Below are 24,812 nucleotides of genomic sequence, written 5' to 3'. Positions count from 1 at the left end.
AAATCTTATTTTTCTCATTTTCACCAACTTTTTTTAATCAAAACATGCATCTAACCTGTATGAGTGTCGGCTTCAGGTTGTGTCGAGTTATCTTTCTAGTCAATGATGGATAAGTCTAGAGCAATCCGAAAAGCGGATATAGGAAATTAGCGCCATATTTTTGTTGATAGACATTTCTCTTTTTTTTTTGTATAGTTTTACAGGTTTGTTGGTTTATCGTATCATTTTTTTAAGAATCACTAATGTTGATTTACGCATGTATTTAGTAATTTTAAATACCTGCCTGTTATTTTGTCATTTCTGACTGGTTCCTCTTTGTTTCTCGATCGTCACACGTTATTCGACTGGCAGTTTTTTTTTCTGAGAAAGGTCTGGTTTTGACATAAAAAAAAAAAAGTGCATGTTGATCTACAATTTATTTAATCATCAATTCGTTGTCACTTTAATGTAAGAAATCAAGATCAGTAAATAGTCCTGAAGTGCCATGGTCATTTTTCTATTTGCTGATCAATAGAGACAGTACCGTAGTTAGTACATGGTGCATATTGTATATTGGGATATGATCACGGAAGTAAGAAATTTTCAATGAATGCAACTATGCATGTGATAAAGTTATTCCTTCGAAACTGGAGATTTGTCATTTTTCAGCTGGAGATTTGGTTTGAAAACTGGAGGTTTTATATCAGCGTTTTTTCTCACGGTGTATCAAGTCAAATATGTGTGAAACTTAGGGAAAGCCTTGCACTAAGCCTGTATCCATGGGAAAAAAAATGTTGAATACTCTGTTGGAATAGCTTGAATGACCTTTTTGATGGATTAACACTTGAACATTTTGATGATTTTATTTATTAATGACAATGTTTTCATAGCAAGAACAGCATAAACATAAATAACTTTCAATTTAAAAGTTTCATCATTACTATATAGCTGCTACTAGTTGAATAATTTTTATTTAAAAATTGTCATTACAGTAGCTATATTTGCATAAATATGCATCAAAATGACATATATTACGTGAAAAGATATAAAGATAATTTTGGTGTCATTTTTTGGAGTGACTCCAGGAAATTCAAAAAAATGCCATAAAAATCCTAGAGTGGTCTTGGCACACTTCCTTTAAAAGGCAATAAAATACTTCTAGCTGGGAGTTTTTTATTGCCCTGATTATCCTTTAAAGTATCTCCTACATCCTGTCAATACCTGACAGGTGAACATGATTTCAATACACTTGTAAGGTAATAAAATACTTGAAATACTCCCAAAAGACAATAAAATACTCCCAGATGGGAGAAATCACTTGGAGAATTTTGAGAGTGGACTCTGTGAAACTCTGTACATGTGATCCACTGGACACTGAAATGAAAGTAAGAGAATCCTCCCTCTCTGGGTGTACTGTATTTATTGTTGACTATTTATAGCTGTCCTGTATTGCATTGTAATTAATCCAATTTGATGACCAGATGCATATCAGAGACATAAAACAAAACTTGTTAAGATAAAGATATATATTATATGATGTATTTGAAACATACATTAAATAAGAAATGTCACAGAGTAAACTGGAAGCAGTTATACAAGTCAAAAACAACTGGCTTAAGTTGCTGTCTTATCCTCATTTAGACAAAATGTTGTTACTGACAATATTTGCAATCCTGATAAAGGGCTTCTTTGCAATTCTTACATTGTATGTACACAATATCTAGAAGGCTCGGGACCTGTAATTAGTTTCTTATATTTCTTGAAAAGCCATTTGATTATTAAAATTATCAGAAAAAAAAGTATCACCAGACTGTTTTTACAAGTCCATCACTGGAATCAGAATTGTTGGTACAGTGCAACAATCAGTACATTCAAAGTGTTTCGGTTATATTATAGTAATTATCAAATTAAAAAAAGAGAATTCAAAATCCAAAGATTGCTTTATTAATTGTTCAAAATATGAAATGATATTTCTACATGATATCTCCTACTGTGAATAAAAAATAATATAGTCACAAATGACTAACATACAATGTACATGTACAAAATACATGTAAAAAAGATAGAATGTACTGAATTTTTAATGACATGACTAAATTTTTATCCTTCAGTGTAACTAAAGTGCTCTGAATTAATGGAGGATATACACCTGAGGAACAAAAACACCATATAAATTGTATATCGTATCTTACCATGAGTTCCCTGTTATGCCTCATTGAAATTTACGACTTTTACAATATACAAAAGGTTGGTGGTCAGCTTGGTAAAACTTGGCAGATGAACACTGACTATATCCGTTTAACACCAAGTTTAGCTAAGGTTGGCCTCCTATTTTAGTACTTAGATTTTGAGTACTTCTTTACAATTTATCTTTAGTACAAATACAGTGTAGCACTATCCTTCATAAGTGAAACCCTAAAGTCATATTAAAAGTAGAGCGGTACCAAAGAACTATTTTTTTATATGAAAATATCTTATAAGAAAAAGAAGGTATTTATTGCCACTCTATGAGTACACCACTATGTCGTTGATCAGTCATGGTATATCTCTCTGTACTGTACACGAAAAATTGCTTCTTAAATCTAAATAAATGATCGTTAAAAAAAAGAATGGTATTTCATGTGTGAATCATTTCATTGGAATTTCAGAATGCACAATATAGCAAATTTTTTTTAGAGTAATTAGTCTCAATTTTATTGTAACTGTAAAAACATATACAGTGCAAACTATTTTTCTTTGTAATTGTTGAGGATAGTCAGTGTATAATTTCCCCGTTTTTCTTGACACCCTATTACATGTATTAATTACATGTATGTTCATGAAAATATTTTGTTTTGTTGTAGATAAAGTCATGGAACCTTTAGAAATTAAAATGGAGATTATAGAGCCAGAAATTTCTGACAGGCAGTCAATGAAAGAACCCTTGAAAAAGTCAAGAAAAATTGATTGGAACAAAAGAGTTAAATCTGAATTTCTGAGAATTCACAATTTGAAGCGTTTCAAAAGAGCAGATGAAGTCACGGTATTCAGTTATCTTGTTTACTTAATAAAATATATTATGGTGATGTTTGCTGATATTAAATAAGGGTAACAACAAAATTACCAAACAACAATCCAATCCATAATCAAGTCAAGTTGAAAACAAATCTGGCAAAATAAATATTACACCACTGGAGCAGCTTGTACCATAATGGTCTGACTTTGTACATACATTTAAAACGAAATGGTGTGATAAACCTAGGTTTTACAGCATGCTGAACCTTCCTTTTCTATTAGGGGTGAGTACACCTATGGTGATTAAATAGCATTTGCATGCCATTGCATCATAATCAGAAAATCAGCAGTCACATCTGTACAAAGAACAATTTACAAAAAAAAACAAAAAAAAACATCATTACTCAATAAGTTATTCAAGGTACCACACATGAACAACTATTATAATTCAGTCACAGTGATATTTTAACTCCTATTATGGGTTAAGTTTTCAGCCCCATTTCAAGAGAGAAATAAGAACAAATTTATTATATCTCCAAGATGATAGTCATAATTGTGACTTGAAAACCCTTACTCTATCGGTGCACCTGGTCCATGCTCCCAGTTTTTAGTAGAGTCTGAGTTGCTCATTTGCTTTTATGACTTTGTATGTACAATTTCAGTTACTTTATGTTCTTTGTTGTGTATGTGTGTTTTCCATGTCTGGTCTTTGTCCCTGGATAACATTCTTATGATTACCGCTATAACCTTTGTTCCCTTGATTACTCTTTGAATATCAGAAAATAGGTATAGTGTATATGTCAAAGAGATATTAACCCCACCGGGATGAAAATGTCATTGGTCTTCTAATGAAATGCTGATGATTACCTCATTCCACAGGGCAGGATTTGAAGTTAATATGGGTGATTGTCAGACTTGTGACATATTGTTATATAAAATGAAGGTTTGTAAGATTTTTTATTGCTATTCATGGATAACAATTTAAATGGATTAGGGAAGAAACACAAGTCTGTGTGTTCTTGTGAATTCATGGGTATGAGGTTTTCAGTATCCGTGTTTACATCAATGGAAATCTCCTTTTCTTTGGTAACCAAATTTCATGGTTTGACCTACCCACGAGAACCACAAAAATTGATTCCCCACAAACAATAGTACTTTCACAGTATTCTTTAAATATTAAAGATTCAAACAGTGCATCACATGTTTTTATTGCTGGGTGAAGATTTAAGTAGAACTCCAGCTAAGACTCATGCAAAATGTGATTCATGGGTAAAAAGCCTACATATTTTTATTTTCGATATTTTGTTTGAATTTCCAGAGTAAACAGAAATTAAATTTTAGATTTCATGTAACCTGTTTTTTTAGGAGATAAAAATGATAAAGAATGCAGATTTCAAAATTAAGGAATATAACTCTGTAAATGGCACTCAAATACAATAGAATCTATTGAATATTCGATGTTGATTATCTCCTAATATAATGTTATTACGCATTTCATAGTATAGACCCATAAAACAACTTAATTACAAAAATGAAAATTGGGTCTTTTTGGGTGTATCACATTTTTCAGATTTTGCATGATTCTTACAAAGACTGCGACTTGAAAAAATATGTATACATGTACATGTAATAGATTTATGTTGATTCAGGTTGTACTTTCATTAACAATAATTCTCCTTCCATAGGCTGCATTTGATGCCAACCGAGAAACTGTAGCCAAGGAAGTTGAGGAACACAACAGTTGGATGAGGGAACAGGTTGTTCATCCAATACTAATGTCTGAAACATTAGTAGATGCTCCAATCAAAAGGAAGGTACTGTTATCGTAGGCCATAATAAAACAAATTCCTAGATTCTCATCACTGCCCGACCTCGATATTTCATGCCCGCCCTGGTTTTTTTTTAATTTTTAGAAAAATGCCAATTCAAAGTTCAAGAAATATTCTATATGTTGTCCTGATTTATAAAAGTCCTCATTTAGAAACTTTTTTCGTTTCGTAAATCATACTTTTTTGCTGCTATTTCTTTAAAAGATGGTTTCGAATGGGTAAAAATTAGTACAAATGTAGCAGTAGAGACACATGCACTTTGACAGAACATACATGTTATAAAGTGGTTCATTCAAAACTGGAGATTGTCATTTTCAGCTGGAGATTCGGTTTCAGTACTGGAGGTTTTATACCGTCTTTTTTTTTTGGTGGTGCAGCAAGTAAATTATGTGTGAAGTTAATGGAAAATCTAATACATAAAATACATGAAATTTGTTTAATTTAAAAGCTACAATGTATGCTTAATGTTCTAGAATTAAAATATCTGTCTTTTCCCTGATTTGAATATCAAATGTTCACCATTTTTTTTTTTTTTTTTATGCACTACCTTCACTGACTATATTTCTTCCCATTCACAGGAGGATTATCATACTGTTCTGTAGCATAGCAATAATTAATAAATTAAATTTAAGTTTATGCCCTTGTTCATTAACCATAAGGTAAATTACATGTAGTTGGGGAAATGTAACATATATTCAAGAATGCTGATACCAAATTTCCAAAATCATCACAATTTTTAAGGAGCAGTATTTCCTACAACTATAGGAAACGAAACTTTGGAAATGTACTGAACTGTTGAAATTGCAGAGATAGAAAATTATAAGGGAGGTAGCTGACATTTTGAATCAACAATGGTTATTACACACATGATTCTACAATATTTAGACTGTTAAATTGACTGTAATTATCAAATTAATTGTGCAGTAGAAATTAATCTGTGGAAAATTATTGGCTGTCCATTAAATGTGATGTATCCAACTGGGATCCATTTTTCTAATTGTCAATCATCACCGATAATCCTGATCAGCTGATTGCTCCTCCGTGATTATTTACCTGTCATAAAACATTCCTTTATCGGTTTAGACTGTTGAACAGTTTGATATTATTATCAATTGACAATTTCAAAATATTAATGTGTAAAAATACTTGTACTTTTAAACATGTTAAAATTGAAGAATTTTATAAGAAGTTCACTTGTTTATTATTCTTTTATAAGAAGAACTCATCTACTCAAATATTGTTCTTCCTCAGTATAGAACTCTTCCATTAAAACATATTTATGAAGTATGGGGAAAGGCAGATTTTAAACTTAAACATGGGTAGATGAAAAAAAAACTCTGACATGACAAACTGTATGAATTAAATAATAGACAAATTTATAAAAACTGCTCTTATACCAAGGTGAATTCCTTGTGAAAAAAAGTGCCTCCCCCAGTGCCTTACTTGTTTTAATGGAAGATATCCTAATGAATAATTAACATTGTCATATTAAAGATGATTTTTAATTTTAGTGTGAAGTGAAGGGTGGAGGTAAAACCCAGACTACTACTCTACGATTGATGAATTCTGTTAAATCCATTCCTACCATGTACGCTTGGTCTCACTTACAGCAGAATTATATGGTATGTATTGTACAGGTCTACCATGTGTGCTGGGTCTCACCTACAGCAGAATTATATGGTATGTATTGTACAGGTCTACCATGTGTGCTGGGTCTTACCTACAGCAGAATTATATGGTATGTATTGTACAGGTGTACCATGTATGCTTGGTCTCACCTACAGCAGAATTATATGGTATGTATTGTACAGGTCTACCATGTGTGCTTTATCTCACCTACAGCAGAATTATATGGTATGTATTGTACAGGTCTACCATGTGTGCTGGGTCTTACCTACAGCAGAATTATATGGTATGTATTGTACAGGTCTACCATGTGTGCTGGGTCTCACCTACAGCAGAATTATATGGTATGTATTGTACAGGTCTACCATGTGTGCTGGGTCTCACCTACAGCAGAATTATATGGTATGTATTGTACAGGTCTACCATGTATGCTGGGTCTCACCTACAGCAGAATTATATGGTATGTATTGTACAGGTCTACCATGTGTGCTGGGTCTTACCTACAGCAGAATTATATGGTATGTATTGTACAGGTCTACCATGTGTGCTGGGTCTCACCTACAGCAGAATTATATGGTATGTATTGTACAGGTCTACCATGTATGCTGGGTCTCACCTACAGCAGAATTATATGGCATGTATTGTACAGGTCTACCATGTGTGCTGGGTCTCACCTACAGCAGAATTATATGGTATGTATTTTACAGGTCAACCATGTGTGCTTTATCTCATCTACAGCAGAATTATATGGCATGTATTGTACAGGTCAAGCATCAGTGGAGGATCCAGTGATGGGGAATATTATTAATTCCATGCATAGTTAGGTTAAAAGTGATCAAAATTGCTGGAACTATTGGATCTCCCCCAGAGAGTTAGATGTACATGAGAATTTAATTTTATCATCAAGAAATCTAGAAGAAAAGGGTTGACAATTCAATAAGAAAAATGTAGAACTTGATGGTCATTCTGTAGTAAGGACAAACCAGAAATTCATCTAGGCAACATACATATGTAAATATTAAGACAAACCTGAAGTGCATCTAGGCAACATTCATGTAGATATGTACATATCAAATACTGTAAATTTCTCTATATTCTTTTAAAGCATCCTCAAATTTTGACTAGTGTATTATAAAAGGAAATATATCCTTATTTGGCATGCCATGTATTAACAAATATATGATAATGTTGTAAAAGATCCTGTCATATGCATTGAAAAAGAGTCTGTTACATCTTCTATTTTTTTGGCATCAAGACACAACTTCATAACCTTGGTTCCTTTGATTACTCTATCATCTGAAACTAATAAACTCAAAATGAAATGCCACAACATTGTTTAATATTCATTAATAGGTGGAAGATGAGACTGTTCTGCACAATATACCATACATGGGTGATGACTTACTGGAACAAGACAGTGCCTTCATCGAGGAACTATTGAAAAATTATGAGGGCAAAGTCCATGGAGAAAAAACAAGTACTGTCCTAGATGATGAAACATTTGTAGAACTTGTCAACTCGTTATGGCTAAACTATCCTGATCCTGAACTTGATGACGATGAGAATAGTAAGGGTTTGTATCAAGTGTGTATTTACAAAAGATGTATATTTATTTTCAGACTCCTTTATAAATAATCTTTGCCCTCATGTAAACAGATCATTTCCGACAGCTTCAATTTTTATATTCTTTTTCCCAACAATTGCCAAACTTTGAGATTTTAAGAAAAAAATAAAAAAAAGAATTGTAGGTGTGTTTCTGGTTTCATGCTTTAAAAAAGTAGGGTAGGTTGGGCTAAGAAAAAAAATATGCTAGATTGTCAGGCACCGCTACATCCTAAAAACCCAGCCGTATCTGCAGTTTTTATTACGGTAAAATCGGGATATTTTCATATCCAGTCTGGAAGCGAATTTTAATTAGATCTGTGTGCTTGACAGAAATATAAAAAGTAATATGCAAATGAGGCTGTTATTTAATATTGATCATTAAAAAAAAGTTTGTCTCGTGGTGGAGAGATGGCTTTTATTTCTTGCCACATCTCATATTCCAGTAAAATTTTAATGCCATGGAGTATTTTATTTAATTTCTCAGCATCTTGTAAGTTTACAGAATTGTTCAATTTAATGAAATTTTTTGAAAAAAACTTGCTTCTGATCAAAATTTTTTTTAAAAAAGCCTCCCTCCCACATCATTTTTTTTTAAAAGTGGCCTGAGAACGTAGGCATTTTTTTGTGTTGCCTTAGTAGGAAATTCATTTTTTCACTTTTTTTTTTTTTTGAGTTAATGGGGCCAAATTCGTGAAGTTTAATATTATTCAAGCCAAAATGACAATAAAAAAGCTAGGGTAGAATCAAAACATAGGATATGTATGGAAACCGGAACACGTCTTTTATTTTGCCTTATCAAGAAATCCCAGATGAATAGAATGAAGCTTAAAATTTGTAATATGACTTTGCCCACACCAAGACCTCTTACTTTTCTCATGATAAAAGCAATTATAATCCAAAACATTTCCAAAACCCAAGGGAGATAACCATTTATCTGCTTGTTTTATACAATATAGTATTAAGTACCAGTCCATGTAAAATTCAGCCACTGTCCGTATTAAAGTGATTCATGGTGAAGAAAAATCCACTGAACAACAAATGTTTTTTTTTTTTTTTTAATCTACATATGCTAGTGTCCTTTCCATATTCAGATCTGTGCTTATGAGAAAATCGTACATTTATCTCCCACTAAAATCCACCAAATCGAACAAAATCAAGATTGATAACTCTTGCAAAGTGCTAATTTTATGTACAATCTATATGAATTTTATCTCATACGCACAAAATGAAAAATTATGACTGGTTATGTTGTCTGTAACTGATTCTTAATAAGAAATAAAAGTGAATTTGGTGGGTTTTTGACATGCATGAATCACCTCCTGTCTGATTTTTATAAAGACTGCTATTTAATTCAATTAAATTTCAGCTTCTGACATAACAACTTCTAATGGAGATTCTAAAAAGAGTGTATTCCCAAGAGATATCATATTTGAAGCTATTTCTAATCAATTTAAAGAGAAAGGATCACCTGATGATCTCAAGGAAAAGTAAGTTTTTTATTAAACTTTATTGTTACATGTTCAGTTTTCTAGGATTTGAATATAAGGTGTTCATGGGAAAGATCTGAATGAAAAACAGCTTTCCCACTATCATTGTCTGCTTTCAGATATAAATTTCTTTCAAAAGAGGAAGTGTAATATCATAGATAACTTATCATTAATAACTTTTCAAGTATTTGCCTGCCCTGGTTGACAAGAAGTAGGATTCCTAGAACACTGAAGTACAGCTTCCTGCTGTTCATACATATGGATTCTCTTACAGTTATGAATGATTTAAGGAGGTAGTCCTAGGGTAAGGGGCATAACTCATGAAATCAGTGATATATTTGTATCATATGAAATTTCACCAAAGCCTATCAAGCTTTCATTTGACACAGAATGAAATCAATCCAAGTTTCTTTGATGCTTACATAACATTTATGTAAAATGCTGAATACTAATGTTCTGATGATTTTTATGAGTTGTGTCCCTTACCGTAGGTCTACCTCCTTCCTTAAATTATTTCTTCACTTGAGAGGGTAACATTAAAATTTTTAACTTGCATTCCGTAGCAAGAATGTTAAAATCTTAATTTTATCATAGAGAGGGGAGAATCAATTTAAAGCAAGAACAGGCTGAAGGATAATTAGTTTCTCTCATGAAATCTGTAGAAAACTCGGAAAATTTTAATTGAAAACTCCTGCAGAAATTTAATCACTGAATTTGAAAAATTACATGCTTTTTTTTATCACTGGCTTAAATTTTGTATACAAACAATTATGAACATCACTGCAAATAACAATAACTTGGACATTTTTAACACTATTTGTATTGATAATTGGAAGCTCCTGTTCCAATTTTTATACACCCACTTATGAATCACCTTGCCCATCTGTCATTCCAACCATCCAAATTTCTTCACAATTATCTTGGTTCCCAGTGCATGGGTTAATTTCAAATTTGGTGTCAGTTTGCATATCGAAGAGCATTTGTTGAAAGGGCATTTAAGTCTTGTTTGAAATAAACTTCCTGTTCTATGGGACTTAGACATTTTTATCTATATCAAATGAGGGAGAAAATTTCCATTGCAAAACTTCTCAGCACCCAATGAATGGATTGTTTTCAAATTTGGTGTGTGGCTTTATATAGATGGGATATACATTTGTAAGTGATTTTTGTTGCCTTCTGCTATCAAATGCTTGTAGGAGTGGGAGTGTGCATAGCACAACAATGTTTGCAACTTCATTTTTTATTTATTTCAGAATTTCAGGAGTTAATATTGAAAAGAATGTTCAAGTCCATTTTGAATATGCATAAAAAAAACTTTTCAGCTAAAACTTCAGGTAACTTAATCCTAAAATTAAAATTGATATAAATTTACATGTATTTTTGATTCACAAATTGATTTTTTTTCATCCATAGATACAAAGAAATTATAGAATCCAGAGACAACCCTGTGCCCCCTGAATGTACCCCAAATATTGATGGACCAAATGCTCAGTCTGTGCCACGGGAACAGACTATGCATTCCTTCCATACACTCTTCTGTAGAAGATGCTATAAATATGATTGTTTCCTCCATCGTAAGTAATGGTATTATCATATTTTACCTGCAATAGCGGTCTAGTAGCCCTTTGATGCCGCCCATCCATCCAATTGTCAGCCAAGCTTAGGGGTACCTTTTTTTTGTGTGCATTTTTTGTCACTTTACATTGTGAATGATACCCACTTCATGTAATCAGTTACTCCAAAAGTATTAAATCAATGTTATTCAAACTTCACACACTCATTATATACACATTGAAGATGTGCATCTCCTATTATGGAGAAGTTGGAATTTTTTTTTTACAATTTACGCATTTTGAACCTAGCATTTTGTTTAGTCGTAAATGCTTTCATTAGTACCGGTATACTACTTTAGTGTTATAACTTATGCATATTGAAGATACTTATGTACTAACAAATATATTGTGGTGATAGTTTGTCAAAATGTATGATGTATGAAGAAAATTGCTGTAAAGTAGCAAAAATAATTCTGGCCCTAACATGTCCTTGCTTACAGTGTAATAATATATACTTTTAACTTTTAATCTGATGCTGAGTATAAATTTGCTGTGTCAAAAATTTCCAATTTTTGTAAAAATCACATTCAGACATCTTAACCCCTTACAAATTGAACAAGAAAATTTTCACTAATGGGTTACAAAAAAATAAAACCTGGCATTTCAGGGAGTGTGTATTTCTTTTTTTTTAAATAGCACTCCAGCTAAGGATCATGCAAAATGTGATTCATGGGTAAAAAGCCTACATATTTTTATTTTTGATATTTTGTTTGAAATGTCATAGTAAACAGAAATAAATGTGGTTTTTCATATAACCCGTGTTCTTAGGGGATACAAATTATATAGAATGCACTGTTGATTTCAAAATTAAGGAAGATAACTCTGTAAATGGCGCTCAAATACAATAGAATCTACTATATTTTCAATGTCGATTATCTCCTAAGAGCAGGCAGATTTGAATGAATAATTACACATTTCATAGTATAGACCCATAAAACAACTTTATTACAAAAATAAAAACATGTAGCCTTTTTTTAGGTGTATCACATTTTTCAGATTTTGCATGATTCTTACAAAGACAGTTACTTTTTGCAGCATATCATCCTACTCCCAGTATGTTAACAAGAAAGATGCCAGACACTAAAATAGAAACTGAGCCATGTGGTCCTTCATGTTATTTAAGAGAGGTATGTAGAACTTTTCATGCTAAAGAGGGGCTTGCTTGATCAGTGGTTGGGATTACGACATGCCATTTGTTAAAGTCACAAGGCCAGTAAAAATGGTGCATTATAGTTCTAATATGCTGCAGCAATAGTGTGTGATTTCTTAACATTTTATAGCATAAATATACACCATTCAACGAGGGACAATTTTGATGGGGAAAGAAATAGTAAATTGTACACGACTCTTTGACTCGCAGAACGTTGGAATGATATCCTTTTCATTACTTTCTAGCTGAAATCCTCCGATGTTCCGACTATAATTATCAATATTATTGTCCCCTGCCGCAACGCTGAGAGGGGGACATAGAAATGCTGGTGTCTGTCAGTCCAAAGCTTGTAGACGCAACTCCTCAGAAACGGCTGAACAAAATTTGACCAACTTTTGTAGGATTGTTTGTCACCATATGTAGTTCACCATACTTAACTGCTATTTTGATTCGACAATTTTTATGGGAGTTATTTATGGGGCTTTGTTCATTTTTCACATTATTCACAATAGGAACACATTTTGGACGCAACTCCTCAGAAACCACTGAATGGAATTTGACCACAGTTTGTAGGATTGTTTGTCACCATATGTAGTTGATCATACGTAACTGCTATTTTTGATTCAACAATTTTTATGGGAGTTATGGGACTTTGTTCATTTATTCACATTCTTTTTTTTGCGGATTTTTTTTTTGTTGTATGAAGAATCTTAACCTAACTTAATTTGATTCATTAAGATACATTAACCTTGAATCACCACATGGACTTATGAAAGCACATAAGTTTTGAATCCGCTATTTATAAAAGTGTCAAACATTTGTAATTCATCTCTTTCTACAACATATGGACATATGGCTACATGTAGCATTCTTGTATGATTTTATAAACTAAGAGGGAAAGTTAATTTATTTTATTTAAGGTGATTAGGGAGCAAATTTGAATTAATATGCCCCTAAAATATTAATTTTTGAAGACCCTGTATAATGAATTTTGACATTCACAGTATCAAGCTTAATATTCACGTAACAGTTGTAAATGATCAATGATAATATAAGCTGCAATGATACTGATTCTATTGTCAGTGCCAGTTTTACCCTTCATGTGATCAGAATAATGCATCAGACCTCCAAGTTATTCCAAATTTATCCCTTAACACCAATTTTAAGGTAATGGGCACAAATTAAATTTGCCCTAATATTTTCTAAAATTGTGTCTATTGTATAAAAAGGGTTTATGGTTTAAGGAGGTAGACCTAAGGTAAAGGACATAAGTCTAGAAATCAGTCCAAGTTACTTAGATGCTTTCATGAGAATGATGTAAAATGCTTGTTACAAACGTTCCAATGATTTGCAAGACTTGTGTCCCTTACCCTAGGTCTACCACCTTAGGTTCTACAAAAATGTTTCATGAAAAAAGGTATATGCATCATTTAAAAAAAGATAGAGTTTCATTTTTGTAATATTGTGTTATTGGGTATGGCCCATTGATTTGCCATGAAAAGGGGGTCATTGTCCCTTTTGCAAAAAATTATTTCCAGTCACTGCATGATCTTTCAACTATAACCTGACTTCAAAAGAGTAGTTCCTTTTTTTGATTTGCAAAATCTCTTGTTTAATATACCATGAAAACTGACTGTTTGCAGACTATGTTGTAAGTGTTATTTTTTTTCTGATATCACAGAAAACAGAAGAAAAAGAAAATATGACACAGCCAATTGAAGAAGAAGAAGACAGAGGTATTGTAATGAAAATTTGATATTGAAATTTGATTTACACTGATATTTTACGTTTTTGGAAAGATCTTATATGACTTTTCATTCGTCAAATTAAGTTGTTTTTTTGACACAATTGTGTATTAGCATGAACCTTATGACAAATATTGAACAATTAAATAAACACATTTCATAGCCCCCTCCAATAGTGGGATCTCTCCAAAAACACACACACACAATTATCTTTTCTACTGTTTCAGGGTACATGATTTATCAATGTATACATGTATTTCAGGTATCCCAGAATGGACAGGAGCTGACGAATCTCTGTTTAGAGTCTTGTTAGATATGTACCGTAATAACTATTGTAACATAGCTAAGATTATCGGCACAAAGAACTGTAGACAGGTAAGTTTTGTCAAGAACAGAGCTAAAGATTTTGAAAATAGCAAGGATAATTCCAGGCTATACTTTTGGTCTTTTTTTGAGCCCAAATAATGTACATAATTGAAACTTAGAACTTCTAACCCTGAAACTTCAGTCCCTGTACCTGCCAAAAAGTTGGTTTTTTTTCAGTCTAAGTACCATAATTTTTTTTCTAGTTTTAAGTATTTTTTTACTGATAACTATGTTATCAAAATGTCACCCATTTCGCTCCTTCAGAAAAAACCACAATGGCAAAACACTGCCTGGAAGAAATTTGAAAATGTGATTTCTTTGAGAACAGTGGGTCTGGTATCATAAAACATTGAGATTTTCCTCTAACCCTACCTCAACTTAAATTTAGACCAATCAGATTACTTGAAATTGAAGATTTGAGGAAAAACACAGGACAAGGAAATTCTCAACTTGAGATCGAGGCTTAAGGTATTTGTGGTAATAGATTTTGCCTTGTAGCCCGATTGAAACAAAGGCTCATGTGTGCCTTTTACTTGAAGAGCTGAAAGGAAGTTTGATGATGACATTTTAGCTATTTGTCACTTAAAAAAAACATTATATTTTATACATGTGTGCCTTTTACTTGAAGAGCTGAAAGGAAGTTTGATGATGACATTTTAGCTATTTGTCACTTAAAAAAACATTATATTTTATACATGTGTGCCTTTTACTTGAGGAGCTGAAAGGAAGTTTGATGATGACATTTTAGCTATTTGTCACTTAAAAAAACATTATATTTTATACATGTGTGCCTTTTACTTGAAGAGCTGAAAGGAAGTTTGATGATGACATTTTAGCTATTTGTCACTTAAAAAAAACATTATATTTTATACATGTGTGCCTTTTACTTGAAGAGCTGAAAGGAAGTTTGATGATGACATTTTAGCTATTTGTCACTTAAAAAAACATTATATTTTATACATGTGTGCCTTTTACTTGAGGAGCTGAAAGGAAGTTTGATGATGACATTTTAGCTATTTGTCACTTAAAAAAACATTATATTTTATACATGTGTGCCTTTTACTTGAAGAGCTGAAAGGAAGTTTGATGATGACATTTTAGCTATTTGTCACTTAAAAAAACATTATATTTTATACATGTGTGCCTTTTACTTGAAGAGCTGAAAAGAAGTTTGATGATGACATTTTAGCTATTTGTCACTTAAAAAAACATTATATTTTATACATGTGTGCCTTTTACTTGAGGAGCTGAAAGGAAGTTTGATGATGACATTTTAGCTATTTGTCACTTAAAAAACATTATATTTTATACATGTGTGCCTTTTACTTGAAGAGCTGAAAGGAAGTTTGATGATGACATTTTAGCTATTTGTCACTTAAAAAAACATTATATTTTATACATGTGTGCCTTTTACTTGAAGAGCTGAAAGGAAGTTTGATGATGACATTTTAGCTATTTGTCACTGAAAAAAACATTATATTTTATACATGTGTGCCTTTTACTTGAAGAGCTGAAAGGAAGTTTGATGATGACATTTTAGCTATTTGTCACTTAAAAAAACATTATATTTTATACATGTGTGCCTTTTACTTGAAGAGCTGAAAGGAAGTTTGATGATGACATTTTAGCTATTTGTCACTTAAAAAAACATTATATTTAATACATTACTAAGTCTATGGACTATCTACTAGACAGCATTTTTTTAAGTAGCTGTCTTTGTAAGAATCATGCAAAATCTTAAACAAATATAGTACACCCCAAAAAAGGCTACATAATTTTTATTTTTGTAATTCAGTTGTTTTATGGGTCTATATTGTGAAATGTGTAATTATTTATTCATATATGCCTGCTCTTAGGAGATAATCAACATTGAAAATCCAGTAGATTCTATTGTATTTGAGTGTCATTTACTGAGTTATCTCCCTTAATTTTTAGATCTACAGTGCATTCTATATAATTTTTATCTCATATGAACATGGGTTATATGAAAAACCACATGTTACTTTCTGTTTATTATGACATGTTAAACAAAATATCAAAAATAAAAATATGAAGGCTTTCCAACCATGAATCACATTTTGCATGATTCTTATGTGGAATGTTACTTAATCATTTATTGTATACTTTCATTGCTTTAGGTTCGAGATTTTGCTTTAAAGGAGGCCGCACATCTTGTTAATCAAAATGAAGATAAACTACAAACTCCACCAAGAAAGAAATCAAAGAAAAAACACAGGTCTGTATTACTCTGTTAAACTGCAAATACATGTATGTTACATGTATCTAATCTCTGAAAAAAAAAAAAACATGTAGCTGTCATTTACATGTATTTTGAAGCAATTGTGTTGGTTTACTGATACATGTACATGTATAAACTGTTGATATTATAAATGCTTTGATATTGTATTAATAGATCACAAGTATATGCAAAATGTTATATAGTTGTGCAATTAATCATTTATTATTATAGAAAAATTAAATTCCAATTATTTTGCACTCGGCTCCTTATAATTAGGCTTCTGGAATGGTTATGTTGCTGTAAGATTGAAGTCATCACTACAGAAGTTTTATGGTCTTCATCATGAACTCATGGATCTTCACGATGTATCCATCTGCACCATGAAAACTGATTTGTTCAACGTGTCATAGTTTTCCTTTCCTATTTCATCTATGCCAAACTTGTTTTTTTATGAACAACTCTGCGGGTATTTCTAGACAAACAGAGGATGCTTACCCTTCCGGTGCACCTGGTCCATGCTCCCAGTATTTAGTGGAGTCCGAGTTGCTCATTTACTTGCGCACTAACTTGAAAAAGACTTGGTGTGCAAAATTATCTCAACCGGTTAAATTGCTTGGCATATTTTTTTCATTTTCTGGCTGTTTTCAGCTTGTATTCATATAATGTTTTTACATCTGGTCAGTATTATTGCCTATATCATTAACTCCTATTGTACCATTTTAGTGATGTATTCCGACTTTGGTCAATGCATTGTAAGAAAATAAATTTGAAGAAAGACAGCTCGTCTAAAACCGTGTATAATTACCAGCCATGTGACCACCCAGGACAAAGATGTGATGAGCACTGTCCCTGTATACATGCTCAGAATTTCTGTGAAAAGTTCTGTCAGTGTAGTGGTGATTGTAAGTATATTAATCATATTGATAGCAGTGATTTATCAAATACTTTGTGTGTAAAAATTTTCTATAATTCACACTATGAAGTAAATTTGGTGATTTTCACTCATGAACTTTCTTCTGCTGAAACACAAATTTCAATTCGTCGATCACAAAATTAAAAATTTTGTTGAATATAGCGACAAATTACAGAGAAAATCTTCATGATAAATAGAACAATCAATAAGTAACCAAAATATAATTACTCGATGATTTAACTCGTGCATGGAACAAGTTCCGCACTCATTTCCAATTAATAATCCTATTGTTCCTTTGTTGACTCTTTTTTGTTGATTAAATATGAAAATTTGGAAGTAGAAAAAAAAGCGCTGTCAAATATTTATTTAGTGTTTTTATTGAGACAGATTAAAATCAGTATAAAATTGTTACACAAAATTTTTGTATTATGAATTAAATGTATTAAGCAGGCAGTATTAGTGGACTTGTACATTAAAGTCTTTTCTGCAATTACTCGTCATAGCCGTTTAATATTTGTAGACAGGCTTTTTATGGCATGCCGTATTGCAGGATTAAATTTTAGATTTGAGCGACATCTATTTTCCTATTTGAGAACTTTTTTGCTTTTTATGGTATGCCGTATTGCAGGATTAAATTTTAGATTTGAGCGACATCTATTTTCTTATTTGAGAACTTTGTTTGCTTTTTATGGTATGCCATCTTTCAGGATTAAATTTTAGATTTGAGCGACATCTATTTTCCTATTTGAGAACTTTGTTTAAGTCTTTTTTGTTTTGCTCATAGTTTTTCTAGGTATGATTTCTGTAAATCTGATTAATTTTGAACAGGTGAAAACAGATTTCCAGGCTGTAGATGTAAAGCACAGTGTAATACAAAACAATGTCCATGTTTTCTGGCTGTCAGGGAGTGTGACCCTGACCTTTGTTTGATGTGTGGAGCAGGTAAGTTCATGCAGTGTTGTGAAGAATGCCTGTTAACCCTCCCACATTAGAGGGCAGAGATGTCAAGAGAAGACATCAACCAGCAAAATTGGATGGCTACTAGCTCATTTTTAGCTCATCAGGCTGAAGGCTATGTGAGCCATTGCCATCACTTGGTGTCCGCCGTCATTGTCGATGCACCATTGTCGTTAACAATTTCTTCAAACATCTTCTCCTCTGAAACTACTGAATGGATTTGGATGAAACTTTATATGATTGTTCCTTATAGTGTCCTACACAAAATAACCGTTTGGATTTTCATTCACTTAAGAAACATTGCCACTAAAAATAGAACATGGAGGTCAGACAGCAGTTTTTTGCATATCTCTTCAAAACCGTTAGGTTTAACCAAAGTTATTGCCCATTTTGGATGTATATTGCTGTTTTTGATGTTATTACTTTCAAGAATCTTCTTCTCAGAAACTGCTATACAGAATTCAATTAAAGTTGGTATTTTTGTTTTTTTTAGGGTATCTTGAACAAAATGACCATTTGGGTTTTTGATCAGTCAAAAAACATGGCCATCGTTACTAAAAATAGAACACAGGGGTCAGACAGTTTTTTGCATATATCTTCAAAACTGATAAGTTTAGCCAATATCCTTCAATTACTGCAATTATGTTCATGATAAGGCCTACAAAAGTCCATGGGATCAAAGTTTTCAGATGACTCCATGTAAGAGTTATTGCCCTTGAGAGGTGAAAAATGACTTTTTGACAGTTTTCAGCCAATATCTTGAAAACTATGATAGATAGAATGAAACTTTCAATTGCTGAAATGATTCTTAATTATAAGGCCTACAAAAGTCTTTAGGGATCAAAGTTGTCACACGACTCCATGTTACGGTTATTGCCCTTGAAAGGCAAAACATTACGTTTTTAGCAGTTTTCGGCCAATATCTTGAAAACTATAATAGTCAGACCATCACTGGAATATGCCTGGTCTATTTGGGATCTATACACTATAGATGACATAAATAAAATAGAAATGATTCAAAGGCGTGCAGCTAGGTTTATGACAAACAGGTATCACAATACATCTAGTGTCTCCAACATGATACAACATTTAAATTGGAGAAGCCTAGCGCATAGAAGATCAGACACAAGATTAATAATGTTATACAAAATCAATTATTCCACAGCTGCCATCACAAAGACAGACCGGTTAACTCCACCTCTCAGACATTCCCGAAACATACACTCATTATCCTTCCAAATTCCTCAGTGTCGGTTTTAAGTCGGACAACAATCTTTCTTCCCAAGAACCATCAAATTATGGAACAGCATACCAATGAACATTGTTATGAGTGACTCTGTCGAGTCATTCAAAACAGCCATCTCAACTTACACCTACAGTCATTAAACACCCACCTATGTATATAGTTTTAAACTCACTCTTATTGTTTAATTTTTATTTTTTTTTTATTTTTTTGTTTTTTTTGTTTTTTGTTTTTTTTTTTTGGAATTCACTCCTATCGTTAATGGTTAAATTCACTAGTTTAATTTAGTTTGAAATTTGTAAATAGCATGCACAGAGAAAAGTGACGTTATCTCCAGCGTGTTGAAGTTGGTCAAGAGATTGTAGAAGTAGAAGTACTTTTTCTTTTTTCCTGCTTCTTAAGATATTACTGACATTCATGCACAAAATCAATGAAACAATTTGAATATCCCACATACAAATGTAAGATTTGTGCAAGTATTTATTTTTTTTTATTATTTTTTTTTTTTTTACTATTAAGTCACCTGATCTCAATTATGTTTCCCAATTGGTCAAATAATGATAACTTAGTGGCGTTTGATAAAACTGTATCAAAAATGTTTTAAAGGTAGTACTTGTTTTATTTACTTTATTTTTTTCTGTGGCAAAAGAAAAGTCGAGGGTCGGCAGTAAAAAATTGGGTCAGTCAAGTGACTGAAACCACAGAAATTCTGTTTATTTGGCCGTAGAAAAATAAACACAATTAAAATGTCATCTAGAATAAGGGTTTTAGTGAAAATTTCTTAAGCTTTTGTGTAATCACCATTTGTCCAATTTAAAACTTACTATCTGTCTTATGTTTCTAGATCAATTTGATACAACAAAGATTTCCTGTAAGAATGTTAGTGTTCAGCGAGGAATGGGAAAGCATCTCTTACTGGCTCCTTCAGAAGTGGCAGGCTGGGGGATCTACACAAAAGTGGCAATAGAGAAAAATGATTTCATATCAGAATACTGTGGCGAGGTAATAACGACCTGTGTAGTATTTTTGAAATTTGATTGAAGGGTCAAAACAAAATTATCGAACCTATAGAATCTAGGCAATGGCCAAAGGGATAGTATAAAAGGAAAGTCCATATAACAAATGGTTTTATTGAGGAAAAATCCAAAGAGTTGGAAACCACTGCAATAGTCCTGACTTGTACAGGCAATTCAATAAAAGACCTATTTTCTGCAGGAGACTCATTCTTGTTTTGTCTCTCTCTTGTAGAATTATTTTTATGCAATTTTGGAAGTGCTGCAAATAATTCATTTGAAATATTTTGTCAGTCTGGAAAATGAAATCTATATATGTTATGAAACCTGTATTTGGTCAGTCCAAACTACCATATTTTTCGGACTATTAGTCGATGTGGAGTATAAATGGAATTGCCTAATTTTGACCCAAATCAATGAAAAAACATAGATAAGTCGAGGGTCAGATGTGTGCATTTATATCATAGGGATCAGTGGAGTTCCAAGTTGAGAGGTTTGTTTTTTCACAGCATATTATTCCAGCGATGTTGCCTTGTGTAGTATTTCTGAATTAAATTAATATTTGTATCTTTTTTAAAATGTACATTGTCTGTGAGTTCAATTGTTTTTGTTGAATTGCGTGTCAAGTGCTCTGAAGCCTTAGATCATCAGGTGATGAGATCAAACAATTACCTGGTATTTTGAAATACAATAAAAAAAAAATTGTTAACTTAACTTTATATTTGGTTGCAATTGCCATTTAGGTAACACTTGAACTGATTACAATTTGAGCCACTTGTGAATGTGTTACGATATACCGTAAAATTTATAAATTGCATATCAAAGGACCAATAACTCCTGAAACCTGGATAATGTTTTGCCAGTAAAAAGGAGTTTTGTTAACATATCTTCACAACTTTCTTTATATATAACCTTTAAAGGTTTTAAAGTTTTCATTAACATCATCATATTCATTCTTAAAGGATAGCGGCACTGATCAATAATCTTCGAATTCGATGGCCGGTTTGACAGTTTGAGTAATGGCGTTCGTTGATTGTTTACCTAAAATTTTGAATGAAAGCAATCAAAAATGAATTATACAAAGCTAATGAAATGCATTGTAGATGAACGTTATTTCTTGAAGAATCCTTATATAAGTTGAAGTGGACAACAAGTCGTGGCTAGAACTTTGCTGAAAAAAATTATCGGCTAATAGTCTGAAAAACAGGTAGTTTTGTCAGTCTTAACTGACTTTTCGAAATCAAATTGTAATCATTCAGATGTATATATTTCTACAGATTATTTCACAAGATGAAGCAGACAGGAGAGGCAAGGTGTATGACAAGTACATGTGTAGTTTTCTTTTCAATCTCAATAATGGTAAGACATGAGTATTTTCATTACAAATGTTCTGAAAGTCAAAAAGTTCTTTAAACATATAAATTTTCATGTTGTACTAATTATCGCCATTCACAGTGCATAAAAAACAGTGGAAAATAGTACCCACCAAATTGGATTTCAACACTATATAATGCTAATTGTTTTTTGAAACTGCGAAAATGGATAGGTATCATCATTACAAATGTTCTGAAAGTAAAAAAGTACTGTTAACATATTAATTTTTGCATTGTACTAATTTTCACAATTCACGGTGCACAGAAGATCAAGAAAAATAGTACCACTGAATTGATTTTCAACACTCTATTGCTAATAGTTTTTTGAAACTACGAAAATTGATACCCATGAATATATTCCCTAAACAGCATTCGCGAAAATTAGCAACTGGGAAAATTAATATGTTTACAGTATGTGCATATTCTGGTACAATTATGAAATGCAATATAGTTTATGTATTTATTACCCATTATTTATTACATGACATGCTTCCAAAGTCTTTCAACCAATAATATAAAAATAGGTGTGGTGTGATTGCCAATGAGATAGTCATTTACCAACTTCCGGGCAATGAACAATTAAACTTCTACCGTCACCATACAGTCCTCAATAATGGGTAAAATCCATACCATAAACAAGGTGTAAAAGGCCCAAAAATGAAAGATGTGAAACTATCCTAAAAGGCAAAAACTCCAATTTAACCAACGTCGTAGTAGAATTATACTCCACAAATTTGCCATTCTGTGCAACATGTAGTCTGCATCTTTTGATAAACATGAAAGAATTAGTTCTTGTATAATTGAAATAATTCATGGAGACTCCATTCTATCATTATGAGACAGCAGGTTGGCCATTTTTGCCACTTTCATAACATTTTCGTAAGCAAATAGTTTTGCACTTGTACTTCCTGTTTACAGCAACCTGGCCATTTCTGTCTTGAACCCAATTTCTTTTTGTGTTGTTTCTTATCAAGAGGGTATTTTCAGGATTATATGGCTCTTTTGATTCCAAGTTAAGGAGGTAGACCAAGGGTAAGGGACACAACTTCACAAATCATTGGAACATTTTTATTCAGCATTTTACATCAATCTTATGTAAGCATCTAATTAACTGGTATTCATTTTATTCTGCATCAAACAAAAGCTTTAAAGGCTTTGGTGAAATTGAATATGATACAAATATATCTCTGATTTCATGAGTTATATTCCTTACCCTGGGTCTACCTCCTTAAATTGCTTGAAGTGTCAATACGCTACAGAAACAAATACATGGAATATTCTTTATTACTATGGGAAGAAGAAATGAAATGATAAAACACAGCAAATACACCAGCATATCACTTAATTCAAAACCGCAAATACTTTCAGAGGTCACCATAACTTCTGTGAGAAGTGTAAACACACCTGTAAGCAAACTCTGAAGACCCCCGACAGTTAATAAAGACACTGATGTTTCATGATGATCAAACGAAAAAATAACGCATGTATAACCACACAAAGATATAGGCAGTGATTGTTCAAACCTTTTAAAGAGGTAGTCCAAGGGTAAAGGAAATAACTTCAAATCAGTGATATGTTTGTATGATATTCAATTTCACCAAAGCCTTTGAAGCTTTCATTTGAAACAGAATGAAATCAATCAGAGTTACTTTGATGCTTACATGAGATTGATGTAAAATGCTTAACACAAACATTCCAATGATTTGTAAGAGTTATGCCCCTTAGCCTAGGTCTACCTTCTATTTGATCAGTTTTTGTACACTGTTGAATTAAGTATAACCTCACTATGGTTCACTGATACAATATTTTTTTCTTAATCTTTTAGATTTTGTGGTTGATGCTACACGGAAGGGGAATAAGATCAGATTTGCCAACCATTCTGTCAACCCCAATTGTTATGCCAAAGTTATGATGGTAAATGGTGATCATAGGATAGGCATCTTTGCCAAGAGGCCCATTCAGGCTGGCGAAGAGCTCTTCTTTGATTATAGGTAGGTTACCATAGGCAAAAATGGTGATAAATGCAGGCTTCATATTAAATCTAGAAAAAATCATGAGTAATGCTCACTAACTTGATACCCCTCATGCAACCATTTGATAAAATGCACCTTTTGACCTCAAACTTTACTTTGATCAAAATTTTAAATAGGAGGTGTGCAATGGGAATATGTTATAAAGATTCTGTGAAAGTTTCTTGAAATTCCATTCAGTGTTGTAGGAGGAGTAACAGATAAGAGATGGGTACACCTCTGTATTACTGAAGGAAGTAAGGACAGGCACCCTTATAGCTATATAGCCGCCACTCAAAGTAGTGGAACATGCATAAAATATAACAGTGCATACAATGATGATTTTCAGGGGATAAAGTTGGTCCATCGTAGAATAAAGTAATTTTTAGTCATTTTTTTGAAGGACAAAAATAGAATAGATGGAATAATTTGTTGATAAACGCATATGTTACTATTCTTATACCACCATTTCATATTTTGATATTTGTATCATCTTATCCTTTCCAATTCCAGATATGGTCCTACAGAACAGCTCAAGTTTGTAGGAATAGAGAGAGATGAAGCCTCATAATAGAAAGTTAAAAGAATTTATAAACTCTCATTAAAACTGTTGTTCATTTCTTTTATCAAATAAAATGATAATGTTAAAAAATTGTGCATCTATATATTCT

At 32.3% G+C, this 24,812-nt stretch overlaps 1 protein-coding gene across 2 annotated transcripts; it reads left to right on the top strand.

Annotated features, from left to right (window-relative positions):
* The first annotated feature begins 122 nt into the window (after nt 1-122).
* On the top strand, nt 123-24,812 carry LOC148599737 (histone-lysine N-methyltransferase EZH2-like). 2 transcript variants are annotated; one of them, XM_088558338.1, is made up of 17 exons: nt 123-203; nt 2,823-3,001; nt 4,659-4,787; nt 6,314-6,424; nt 7,782-7,995; nt 9,400-9,520; nt 10,934-11,094; nt 12,169-12,260; nt 13,965-14,019; nt 14,291-14,403; nt 16,533-16,630; nt 17,357-17,535; nt 18,375-18,488; nt 20,591-20,748; nt 22,037-22,118; nt 23,958-24,123; nt 24,655-24,812. In XM_088558338.1, exons 2-17 carry the CDS (start codon nt 2,831-2,833, stop codon nt 24,710-24,712), a joined length of 2,022 nt encoding a protein of 673 aa, XP_088414464.1. In that variant the 5' UTR covers nt 123-203; nt 2,823-2,830; the 3' UTR covers nt 24,713-24,812. The 2 variants fall into 2 exon arrangements, with proteins under 2 accessions (XP_088414464.1, XP_088414463.1); XM_088558337.1 differs by having other exon boundaries at nt 131-203; nt 7,782-8,001.

The sequence above is a fragment of the Perna viridis genome, chromosome 13 (genome assembly GCF_037379345.1).
Source record: "Perna viridis isolate PV_CMFRI_1.1 ecotype Kerala chromosome 13, ASM3737934v1, whole genome shotgun sequence".
NCBI lineage: Eukaryota > Metazoa > Mollusca > Bivalvia > Mytilida > Mytilidae > Perna > Perna viridis.
The sequence above is the reverse complement of the archived record's forward strand: the minus strand, read 5'-3'. Positions and strand labels throughout refer to the sequence as shown.